This window comes from Mus pahari, chromosome 7 (genome assembly GCF_900095145.1).
Source record: "Mus pahari chromosome 7, PAHARI_EIJ_v1.1, whole genome shotgun sequence".
Classification (NCBI taxonomy): domain Eukaryota; kingdom Metazoa; phylum Chordata; class Mammalia; order Rodentia; family Muridae; genus Mus; species Mus pahari.
Genome location: NC_034596.1, coordinates 30,021,955 through 30,035,171, shown reverse-complemented (window position 1 = coordinate 30,035,171; position 13,217 = coordinate 30,021,955). Strand labels below are relative to the sequence as shown.

Genomic DNA, 13,217 nt, shown 5'->3' with positions numbered 1-13,217 from the left:
GAGGAGAGGAGAGGAGAGGAGAGGAGAGGAGAGAGGGAGAAGAGACAGACAGATAGACACAGACAGAGAGAGACACGGACGGATGGACTCATAGCTGCTTCTGGTATATGGTCTTAATAAGTTTTCATTTAACTCCTATGTGCCTCCTGTTTGTAGATCACTGTACTGACAATTAGTATTGGAATTTTCTAAGTTGTTCTAGGATGCTTAACTATGATATTTTTGCCTACAGATTCCATGCAAGCATGTCTTTTGCTATGACTGTGCTATTTTACATGAAAAAAAAGGAGATAAGATGTGCCCAGGGTAAGATATGATCATCTTTAGATGGTCTAATAGTAGTGGCTTATAAGCAAGATGGGTTAAAGGTTTTGGAGTAATGGGAATAGACAAGGATGCAAGTGTGCTGGCTGAGCCACTGTCTGTGAACCTGCAGTTAGTTTTCCCCTTCTCTGGAAGATGGAGCTAGCCATTGTCAGTCCATTCAGAATAGCTAAAATGTTGAAATCTCTTTAACACCATGGGAACAGTGTTGGACACCAGAACCGTTTTTTGTTTTTTCTTTTGTGTGTATATCTGGCACACCTGGAAGCACGTATGGTTTGGTGATTGAGAACAATCTCTTTCCAAAATTAGAATTAACATCTTTTATTATTAATTGTATGTGAATAATGTTGTGGCGGGTCTGAGCATGTGCCAGGATCAGAAGGCAACTTAGTGGAGTAGTTCTCTCCTTCCAACTTGACCTATGTTCAGGGGATGGAACTTAGATGAGCAGGCTTGCATAGAAAGCACTTTACCTGCTGAGCTGTCTCACTGGCCCCAGGACTAGAATGATTGAGTTCAAGTCCCTGTTTGACTATTTATCAGCTATGTGGTACAAGTGGGGCTTTATAGCTATAAGCTCCCTGTGTTCTTTTTAAGATTAAATAAGGATTAATGAAAAGTAGAATCTGGCATATAATAAACACTACTATTCCTATTTTCCAATATCCCAAACAAATGTGTTTTGGGTGATAACGACATCATGATAGACTCGAAGTTATACTGCATGGTATCTGTCTTCGATAGCTGCATAATAAAGTGAAAATTTATATTAATTTGGAACCCCTGATAAGGAAACCTTGAGAAAAATGGAGTGAAACTTTTTGGATTAGCTCAGGGGTTCCCAGATCCTCTAAACCTATAATTGAAAGTACCCCAAGGAACACTATTGATTGTTAACAAAACTATAAACAACTGCAAGAAAAGATTTTCCCTCTGTGGTGCAGGATATGGGCTTTACTAAGAAAATAGGGGGTGATTTGTTAATGACCCAATGACAACTGATTTTCTTGGTATATTTCATTAGGTTTTTAAAGTTATAGATTATGAAATATATACTATGATTAAAGGATATTACTGTATGTTCTATAGAGTTATAATTCAGAAGAATATAAAATTTGGAAGTATATATTATAGCCTTTGTTGAGGTATTTCTCTAATGCCTTTCCCAGCCCAGTGTTGTGCATTAGATTTATATAATATGTGATTGTTCCATTAAGATAAAGAATTAAAATGTAATGCAACATTAAACATAGTGAACATTAAAAGATTCTCTTTTACATAGATTTTTTTAAAAATATTTACCTATATTTTATGTGTATAGGTGTTCTTCCTGCATGCCTGTCTGTGTGAGAGTGTCAGATCTTGGAGTTAACAGACAGTTGTGAGCTGCCATGTGGGTGCTGGGGTTTGAACCCAGGTACTCTGGAAGAGCATTCAGTGCCCTTAACTGCCAAGCCATATCTCCAGCCCATAGAGGTTTCAGTATTACTATTTACAAGTGCAATTTAGTTTTCAGGTAACTAAATGTGTTCTAGTATGCAATTCACCAGTGTAGTTTTTAGCTATCTAGAGAGAAAACTGTCTTAATTCTCAAATCAAGTGCAGAAAATAAAGTTACCAACCAGAATTAATTTAAATAGTATATACTACTGCTTTTGGGTATCATGCAAAAGAAAAGACCTTACCCTATTTAACATGGATATATTTCTGACTGTGTAGTGAATTAGATGGTTGAAAAGCAAGAAATGTACAGTGGCTATAAATTAGAAGCACCCTAGCTCCTACAAGGAAAGGATACGACTGAATTTTCAATTCCATGGTTGTAAGTGATAGATCCTTTGCTTTGCCATTCCTATATGTAAGTCATACTATAGTTAGAGAAAATTAATGAGCTGTAAGTATTGGGACGTAGAAGATCTCTTAAGATTCTATTTTGGTGTTTAGAGTTCTGAGGTAAAAATAGTCTCTGGTTGGTAGAGATGTTGACAATTAGTTTCTGATACAAATAGAGAAGGTTAAAAGTCCACTAACAGTAATTCAATACTCACGGTTAACTTTGCAAGTATATTATATTTTAAATTAAAGCTTAAATTAAATGTGCTGTTTATATTTTGGTTTTAGTAAATCAATTTTTTTCTTCCTGTTTAGATGTAGTGATCCTGTACAGCGGATTGAGCAGTGCACACGAGGTTCTCTCTTTATGTGTAGCATTGTTCAAGGTTGCAAGAGAACATATCTGTCTCAGAGGGACTTACAAGCTCATATCAACCATCGCCATATGAGAGCTGGAAAGCCTGTTACCCGTGCTTCACTTGAGAATGTTCATCCTCCTATTGCCCCCCCACCAACTGAAATCCCCGATCGTTTCATAATGCCACCAGACAAGCATCATATGAGCCATATTCCTCCAAAGCAGCACATCATGATGCCACCACCTCCTCTGCAGCATGTGCCACATGAGCACTATAATCAGCCACATGAGGATATTCGTGCTCCTCCAGCAGAATTGACCATGGCTCCACCTCCACCTCGCTCGGTCAGTCAGGAAACCTTTCGTATTTCAACAAGAAAACACAGCAATTTAATAACAGTCCCTATTCAGGATGACTCAAGTTCAGGTGCTAGAGAACCACCACCTCCTGCCCCAGCACCTGCTCATCATCATCCTGAATATCAGGGTCAGCCAGTGGTATCTCACCCTCATCATATTATGCCTCCACAGCAACATTATGCACCACCCCCACCTCCTCCACCACCAATAAGCCATCCAATGCCACACCCTCCCCAGGCTGCAGGTACTCCTCACTTGGTATATAGCCAAGCTCCACCCCCACCAATGACCTCTGCTCCACCCCCAATAACCCCTCCCCCTGGACATATTATTGCCCAGATGCCACCTTATATGAATCATCCTCCTCCAGGACCCCCTCCACCTCAGCATGGTGGTCCACCTGTAACTGCACCCCCTCCTCACCATTACAATCCTAACTCTTTACCCCAGTTTACTGAAGACCAAGGAACTCTGAGCCCTCCATTTACACAACCAGGAGGAATGAGTCCTGGTATATGGCCTGCACCAAGAGGGCCACCTCCTCCTCCACGAATGCAGGGCCCGCCTTCTCAAACCCCACTACCTGGACCGCATCATCCAGATCAAACAAGATACAGACCGTATTACCAGTGATCATAGTGTTTTGAACTGAAGATATGACAAGGAAAAAAAAGATTAAATTAGTCAATCTTAATTGAGTTTTGACTGGAAGGAAAGCTACCTCTTTTGAGATAGCTATAAACACAAGTCTTGTCTCTCAAAATGGTTTTAATCTGACTTTAGGATTGCTTTCAAGTACTATTCTGTAGTGCAGATAAGTGGCTTGGTTGAGCACAATTATATCTTAACTGTTACTTTGATGTGATAAATTTTCCCAAAAATGACCATTTGTAAAAAATTGAAAAAAAAAATTCACTGTTCCACTTTGAGAAATACTTTATTAAACCCAATGTTTAGTTTTTCTTGTGATGCATTTTGTTAACCTGTGTAAAAGAATTAAATTTCAAAATGGTTGTAAAAATGCTATTTTTATGTGAATTTAAGTGCAGCCATATCATTTTTTTAACCCATATTTTACCACTAATTTTACAAGGTTAAAATCCTAAAAGTAAAAATCTACTAACTCGTTACCAGGCAGACTGTTAAATGTAGGGGATTATTTCACACTTTAGGCACTGACATTTGAAGGTGTAATTCTATAGTGCATTTCACTCAGATGCCTTTCACGTCTGGATAGCCTCAGAAGCTGCAGATCGCAGCGGTTCTGTAACTGGTTGGCTGGCTTGTCTCCAGGTATTCTGTAATTTGGAAAACAACCTGCTCTACAGGCTCTACGCTGCTGCTGAGTGCTGTTTCCATTGACGCTTTTCCTGAGTGGTTAGTGGTTATAATCACATAACTGGTCACACTTAAAGATCTTACGTTACATTATTTTATAGGACTGTTTAAAAGGTGTTATTTGGATGGAATGTGTTCTCTGTTCACTGTCTTAACCTGCGTGCTTGGGGCTGACTAGGCTTTATTTAAATCTGCATTTTCTCAGTTTGATTCTGTATTTTAGTGTATAGTGTGTGCTTGTTTATGGGATTATAAACTGCAGTTTTAAGGATGTGGAGGAATCTGACTAATGTATCAGCAAGCGGTGTTCCTTGTAGTCACAAGCTACCATTTACTCAGGTTTTGTGGCTGTGGTGAGTTTTTCCTCTTAAGTTGAAATTTTAAAACTATCATTTCTTTCTTTTATTGGTAAAACAGTCAAAAATTGGAACAATTTCCTGTCGAATTAATAGTAAAGACAACCAGATAATTTTGAATTGGACAGAAGAAAAGTAATGATTAGATTGTGAATTTCAGTGCCGTGTAAGGTGCCTTTAGAGTCAGTGTTTGCATTATAGGGGCTTGTTACAGTCCATTGGAGATGACCACTCAGTTTATACACATTTCTAAGTCAGCATTCTTAGGATATTATTGTATATCCTTTGAATTGACTAAATTTGTGAAGCTTTTCTTCCCCTTTAAAATGGTGCATAATATAAACATGGTGTGTAGTGTGCAGATAACATTTATTAGATAGTTTGTAGTATATAAATTTAGAACATTGGTTTTTGTCAAGGGGTATACTGATTGCTAATTAACCATTTTATTCTGTCAGGTACAGGAAAACATTCTCATGTTGGATGATGATACAAAATCATTTCTGAACTTTCAGAAGAATAATGTACATGGCCATTCATCCTTGGCTGGTCAGAAATAACTAATGCAGTTTTTTCTTGAGCAAATAATTTTATTTTCACATGTAGCATTTTGAGAATCTGGTTTGCTCATGCACTATTTCTAGTGAGAAGTTCTTGTTATTAGAAGCATGGACGTGAAATAGTGTGACATGTGGTGAGTGTTTCTATCATTACTGTAGGTACTTGGACTGGTGCAAACTTGATTCTTTTTCATGCCCCTGTTTAGGAGCTATTAAATATTACCGTTAAAATCCAAATAACCCTTTGTTTCATGTAATTAGAAAATAGCCAGATTCATGTAAGAGCTTTTTAGCTATTTATGAGAAGCTCTTATATTGAGATTTCCTGGGGTTGAGTGTGGTAAGAAACCACATAGCCTGTATTTTGGACCAAAAAAATCAGTATCATGAAAAAAATCCCACATTATGAGAATTCTTGTGGGCTTTAAAAAACAATTTAAAAACCATTATGCTGGGAGGCAGGTCAGATGAATGTTTTGTAATAGAATTTTAAATGTTAGACTTGAATTCATCAGTTAATTGTTTGAATGAGGGTGGGTGGGTAGACAGATAACAAGATTATTATTAAGTGTTTCTGTTCTTAAGGAAAAAGATGTGAATCCCAGCACATTTCAGGGAAGCCTTCGAAGCTATCTATGATGGACATAAGTCTAAATGTATGTATGTTTCATTAATTGCTCTTACGACTACTGAGGTGGCAGTTTAATTCTTAAAAACAATAAAATGGAAGCATAAATACTGTTTTGCCTAGAGGAGTCTTTAAACCTAACGATGACGTATTTGGGAGACTGCAGAGCTGTCCATGGTTCTACAGTAAAATTAGATTCACCTTTTAAACACTTAGAACCAAAAAGTTGGTTCGTGTATGTCTTTGGTTATTTGTTCAGAGTTTGTGTATACTTTATCAGTATTTGGAGGAAGGTCTGTTTTTAAGATGGTAAAGAGCTATACTCATTTTCCCCTGTAAAAGCTGCTTTTTCTAAACAGTGTAAATACTAGTCAGATATAATGGAAGTATAAATAGGAAAGATTATTTTTGCCATTCTTAAATAGTGGCTGTTTGCTGTGAGAGGCACACAGAACTTCTTAAAGGCACACAGGTTTTAGAAAAGGACCTTCATCTCTCACTCAGATAATTTAACATTGAAAGTACGTGAAAATTGCAAGTACCTAAAACAAAAACGTTTCTCAGATTAGCCATCAAATGTATCAGACATTAAAGGAGGTTTTATAATCAAAAATACTCTGGTTGAAATAAATTTATTTTTATTCACTGGCTTATAATTTGTTAAAATCTGGTCTAGGAAGTAAGCAGAATTTAATTAATAGTTGTACAATCTAATAAAGCAGTACTGGACATACCAAGATCAGAGAGGAGTGCTGGATAAACCAGGTAGCCGTTCGGAAGCGCCCCTAATAAAAGCAGGGTTAGCTCTAGAAACCTCAGCTTCTCCTCACTTATGCCTGAAGGACACACTAGTGTTCAAGTCTCACAGTCTCATCTCAGTTTTCAGACATCATAATGATAGGATTGCAACACACATAGTACAGTTGTTGTGGTCTCACACATGGGCAGAATCTTCCTATGGGAGAAGCTATCTTCCTAAAATGTTATGGGTCCTAAGCATATCTTGTTTCCATTCTAAGTAGCAGGCACTGTCTATCCTGTTGCATTTAAGGTTATATATTTTTAAGCTGCCTTTAAAATTGTCCTTAATTTGCCTTCTTTCATATTTAAAAGCCATGCCCCCTTTTACTTCCAAAACATTAATATTATTATTATTATTATTAAAATCATAGAAAAAATAATAGGTAAAAGTTAAGATCTCCCCCCCCCGGGCTATCATGGTGGTCAGCTTCTCCTGATGAGTAGTTAACATCTAGTTTTACTTATGACTCTTAACAGCTGAGTAGGCTCCTTTGTAGGGCCTGTTCTCATGATCAGGCATCTGCCTGTGAATGCTGAAAGTTCTGTTCCCCAGGTGGTTCTTGAACAATCAATAAAGATGCCAGTGGCCAATGGCTGGGCAGAAGAGGCAGGATTTCCAGGTACCTGCAGGTAGGCTAGGAGACTCAGGAGGAGGAAAGGGTATTTGTCATGCTTCAGAGGGAAAGTCTAACCAGTTTTTCTAATTTTCCTACCCCTCCCTACCCCCTTAGAGAATTTCTCATTGCCCCTATTCAACAAGAAGAAAACTATGGAGAATCATCAGCCCAATTCCCTGGGTTTGGGCGTCTGATAATAGTTATTTTACAAAGTATAGATAAGTTGTTATTTTATAGGATAATTTGGAAATGGTCATAGTTTTGAACAGGGAAGAAATAGATGAGATNGATTACTAAATTTTATTCTTGAATAAAACATTGTGTAGCCATAATCTTACATTGATAAAAAAATCTTTGTAATTGATATAAAATTAAAGTTATAATTTCTTAAATCAATACAGAAATTATATATTGATATAGAATTAAGGTTTTCAGATTGATAAAATCTGTATATTGATACAAAATTAAAATTTTAAAGTAGTATTGTTACTCTTAGATAGGCATTATGCAACTTATTTAAGAATACAAGGCTGTGACTCAATCCTTCTAATAGCTGCCTTACAAACTGTTGAAGATGATTAAGTAATACAAGTTAGAGGCTAGACATTAAACTCACAGTTATGTTAGCTTCTAATTCAATTATAATAAATGTTTTCAGTTTACTCGAATAGAAATGGCAAAGTAACAGTTCAGAGATACGTAGTCTTCAGAAACATCAGAAATCCGCAGAATGTGACATTTAATGTTATTTCTTTTGACTACGAGACATGTTTGCTCTTGACAGCTTCCTGATCGATCATCTTTACCTCCAGGCAAGATTGCTTATTGTGGCAAGGTAGCCACTAGACAGAAATTGCTTATATCGTTTACAGACAATATACTGTCCAGAAAGGACAAATAGGTGAGATAGTTGACTACTAAGCTCTGCCAAGACAGAGTAAGCTAGTTCTTCATATTTCCTGCTTCACAAATCATCTGCCAGATGGTGCTGGGCCAGAAGGCTGAAGACAGATGCTCCAGTGTTATAAGAAATTAGGAGGGGCTGGTGAGATGGCTCAGTGGGTAAGACTGCTCCTCTGAAGGTCCAGAGTTCAAATCCCAGCAACCACATGGTGGCTCATAACCATCCGTAACAAGATCCGACGTCCTCTTCTGGAGTGTCTGAAGACAGCTACAGTGTACTTACATATAATAAATAAATAAATCTTAAAAAAAAAAAAAAAAAGAACTTTAAAAAAAGAAAGAAAGAAAGAAATTAGGAGCTGTCCAGGTAGTCAGCTATCTCTATAGTTGTTTAAGTTTTGGAAGCTATGTTTGATGCTTCATTCATGTATATACATACATAGGTATATATACACACATACACTCAACTAAAGTTGAGGGCAGGCTTAGTGTTGAGCAAGGAGTAAAGGGAAGGGCACACTAGCTGTGGGAGGCTTGGAAGAGCGTAGCCACTGAGCCATAAAGCCAGTTTAAAATGAGCTTTGTGTGTGTGTGTGTGTGTGTGTGTGTGTGTGTGTGTGTGTGTGTGTGTGTCTTTCATCCAAGAATCCAAGGAAGCAGGGCTATGGCTGAGTGTGGTCCTCCAAGAGCTTAAAGCAGAGTAGTAGAAACTGCACACAACCCTCCATGACCTAGAAAACACCCTAATCCCTGCTGATCATATTTCATAAGCCATATTCATTTCTGGAAGTATTTACTCACTAGACAGGATTAAGCTCATGGGATGCACAGTCTTCAGAGACTACCAATTATAAGTATTAAATTATGTACCTCATCAGATGTGTGTCAGAATCCTGTGGGAAAGCCAGTTAGCATACCTGGGTAGGTTGTAACTTAGCAGTAATGGCATTGAAAAAACAGCATTGGAGCTAAGATTTTAAGTAGATGAAAGTCATGCTGAGTGGGAGCAGAGTTTTACAAGCTGCACTGTAAGTACAGGACTTCGTGTGGGATTTTGCTTAGCTCATTTTATTAATAGATGAGTAAATGAAGGTGAGGTTCAGGGCAGGACTGGCTCAGAACACTTGGCTAGCATTCACAAACTCATACTGTTTGGCCTCCAAGACTTGACGAGAAACCCAAGAAAAAGGTAATAGCAATAAGGATCTTATTCTAGTGACAAGAAAAGCCTTTGTGGCCTTCCAGATAGAGGAATAAGATGAGTGACCTGCCTTTTGTGAAAGGATTAGTTATTCTGGCTGTACGTTCGGAAAGACTAGTGAGGCAAAGATTGAAGCAGAAACCAGTCGGGGTTTTAGTGATTATACTAGGGATGATGGTAGCATTGCAGGTATTAACTGGATAACTTGAGGGTGTGTGTGTGTGTGTGTGTGTGTGTGTGTACAGAAGAGTAAATACCTGCAGTGCTAGATGTGGGTACATAAAGAACTTACAAAGTAGATATGGTTCCTGCTATTTAGCAGCTTACATTCTAAATCTTTTGATACATACGTATTTGTTTTCAATATTTAGTGGTCAGAAAAAGTATTTCACCCTTAAAAATGAATTCCCAGGAATGGAGCGATGGCTCAGTTAAAGATCATTGGCTGCTTTTTCAGATGACTTAGGTTTGGTTCCATAACCCCACTCCCAAGAGATCTGATGCCCTCTTCTGGCCTCTGCACCAGGTGCACAGATGTACATACAGCCAAAACACCCATACACATATTTTTTAAAAATATTACCAGATTATAACCACAAAAGTAAAATTATAAAAATAACATAGTTCATAATAGCTTTGCAGGCTGTTTTTATTTGTACAGTGCTAAATTAGTAATTATGGAACAAACGCATGTACCTTTACTATTTCTGAGTTAGGTCCTATCTATAATCAATTTTTAGACATTTTAATTTCTTTTGGGGAGTAATGTTTCCCAAAACTTTAAAGTGTAGACTGTACAGTCAGGTTGTCTGACAGCTTCTGCAACAGTATCGCTTGCCCTCTTTGAATCTAGTTTGCTTTCCTAAATGTGAAGCTGAGCTGGGGTAAGAGGAGGGTAGTACACTCCTACACTCCCAGCACTTGGGAGATGAGGCAAGAAAATCAGAAGAAGGCGGGCATCCTCCGCCACACAGTTCCAGGCCAGCCTGGGGTTCAAGGGTCCTCATCTCTGCAAGTAAATAAACAGAACGGGGGTGTAGTTTAGAGGCAGTTTGTATGAGGGTCAGAACTCAGTCCCTGGCCCCAAGAATCTTCACAGTATAAGTGCTTAGATTTTTTTGAGAATTAAAGGCTTCAGTGTTGTAGATTCTAGTCGGGATTTCTTTGTCAGCTCTTTGTGGGCAGGTAGCTGTGAGGAGAGAAGCCCAGACTTGCTTGGTCTCTCCGGGGCTGAGCGGAATGGTGAGTGTCGGCGAACTGAGAAGAACCACACAGGGCCAGGAGTCTTACAGAAGCAGGAACTCGCTTTAATGTGGCAGCAATTTGCTTATATAGGCAGGGCAAGGAGGTGGGGATAGAAGTATGGGGTGAGATGACAAGGGGTGTGGGGTGATCTCACGGGGCCTATAAGAAACAGATACATCATCAGTAACTAGACAGAGGCAGTCTCATTCAGGTCAGTAAGTAGTACGGAGTCATTCTCAAGCGGGAGCAAATGACAGGTCTCGAAAATCGTGCCAGGCTCCGGTTTGTCCAAACCAAGGCCAAATAAGGCCCAGCATTTCCTGACAGATTTTTGTTTTGTTTTCTCCAGAGCACGAAGAATAGAGTTGTCATTCATAGAGGAGAAAAGATGAAAAATCAGATCTGCAGGGAAGTTTCAACCTGATGAAATCCATGGAGATGCTAAAAAAAAAAATTCTCCCTTTCTCGGTTCATGCATTGTAGAGTCAGGCTCCAGGCCAAAACATTTGCAGATGATATTTGCTGTTAGGCAACACGGTTTACCAAAGCTAATTTATAAAATAATTATGGGAGGCCCTGGCCTCAGCTAATGTCTTCATTTGAGTAATGTATCTGCCCCCACGTCTTTAGTCTCCCTTTGGATGTTGCTCTACTTTCTTGAAATTTTCTTTATTCCTCTACTAACACAGTATTTTTTTCTTTTTTTAAAATTTATTATTATTATTTTCTTTATTTACATTTCAAATGCTATACCAAAAGTTCCCTATCCCCCCCCCCCGTCCCTGCTCCCCCACCCACCCACTCCCACTACTTGGCCCTGGCATTCCCCTGTGCTGGGTCATATAAAGTTTGCAAGACCAAGGGACCTCTCTTCCCAATGATGGCCGATTAGGGCATCTTCTACATATGCAGCTAGAGACACGAGCTCAGTGGGTATGGGTTAGTTCATATTGTTGTTCCACCTACAGGGTTGCATCCCCCTTCAGCTCCTTGGGTACTTTCTCTAGCTCCTCCATTGGGGGCCCTGTGTTCCATCCAATAGCTGACTGTGAGCATCCACTTCTGCTAACACAGTATTTTAACCTCTCCCTGATCAGGGGTGAGATATCTGTGCTAATTTCAGCACTGCCTCTGAAGCAGACAATTTGAGGTACAGGTTCATAAATTCCTATACCTTAGAGGAGAGAAGGAACAGTTAAGAATGAGTTCCAGGGCTGGAGGGGTGGCTCAGTGGGTAAGAGCACTGTCTGCTCTTCTGAAGGTCCTGAGTTCAAATCCCAGCAACCACATGGTGGCTCACAACCACCTGTAATGGGATCTGATGCCTTCTTCTGGTATATCTGAAGTATAATAATAATAAATCTTTGGGCCTGAGCAAGCAGGAACTCTCAGAGTGGGGTTGACCTGAGCGAGCAGAGGTCCTAAAAAAAAAAAAATTCAATTCCCAACAACCATACGAAGGCTCACAACCATCTGTTCAGCTACAGTGTACTCATATACATAAAATAAATAAATCTTTTTTTTTAAAGAGTGAGTTCCATGAGGCTGTTGAGATGTCAAGGTTAGCCGTGATATATGATACAGGCACCAGGTCTGAGCAGCTGTATCTGCTCTTTGTGATTTCCGTAGCAAGAATGTAGGCCATGCCGTTGCCCGGGATGATACTACTGTTTGATAGGAACTTGAAGCTTTTGTGCAACAAATGCTCTATCCCGAGAGTTACTTAAGTTACTCTATCCTAAGAGGCACACACATCTTAAAATAGCATACGCGTCCCATAAGGAGATCATGGCTCTAAAGCTTAACACTAAAAAGAGCTATTTTGCTTGTGTTTGTTTGTTTTGGTAAAGTCACTATTTAAATAACTTTATTCTGCATTTTTGTACTATGATTTAAGTCTGATAGACAAGCCTTGCTGGACCGTCTCAGGAAAGGATGGCATGATACTTTGACAATAAGTGTTTAGAGGCCAGTCTAGAAAAGTGGCACAGCTTTCCCATTCAGAGTCCTTTGGTTTTTGAGGGCCCTGAATTGTGTGTGGTGCTGCTGTTTAATTTCCCAAGTGTCACATTAGTAAGTATACATTTGCCAAAAGAACAAGTCCCTCTGAGGGACCCAAGGGAGCTAGATTTCACTCTCCAGCAAAAAGCTCAACAACTCTTCCTACCCGGTGAGTTACATACACAACATGCCTTTTCCTCCTGCTCCTCTCCCAGTGAGACCAGGAAGCAGTGGCTATCTGTCGCCTCTCCTTCCTCTCCTTGCTTTGTCATTTTATAGCCCCCGTTAGCTCATATATTGTTTTCATACCAGGAAGGGAAGTAGGGAATTGCCTTTAAAACCATTTATATAATACTTTCTTATATGGCTTTAGGGAAAGTGTTTCTCAATCTAGATGGGTTAGAAGCCTTAGAAACTTGAGCGATAATCATAAAATCTGGTCAAAGAAGTCATAAGGTGGGGCTGGAGAGATGGCTTAGCGGTCACGAGCACTGACTGCTCTTCCAGAGGTCCTGAGTTCAATTCCCAGCAACCACATGGTGGCTCACAACCATCTGTAATGGGATCCGATGCCCTTTTCTGGTGTGTCTGAAGACAGCTACACTGTACTCTTATAAATAAAATAAATGAAGAAGAAGAAGAAGAAGAAGAAGAAGAAGAAGAAGAAGAAGAAGAAGAAGAAGAAGAAG

The 13,217-nt window shown here is 39.1% G+C and overlaps 1 protein-coding gene across 4 annotated transcripts in view; it reads left to right on the top strand.

Moving 5' to 3' along the window:
- Cbll1 (Cbl proto-oncogene like 1) overlaps window positions 1-5,872 on the top strand; it is a 14,713-nt gene extending 8,841 nt beyond the window's left edge. For all 4 annotated transcript variants that reach the window (XM_029541005.1, XM_021202171.1, XM_021202170.1 and 1 more), the window contains exons 5-6: window positions 233-306; window positions 2,476-5,872. In XM_029541005.1, coding sequence (XP_029396865.1) covers window positions 233-306; window positions 2,476-3,511 — 1,110 coding nt within the window. In that variant the 3' untranslated portion in view covers window positions 3,512-5,872. The remainder of the gene's footprint in view (window positions 1-232; window positions 307-2,475) is intronic.
- Window positions 5,873-13,217: the final 7,345 nt, after the last annotated feature.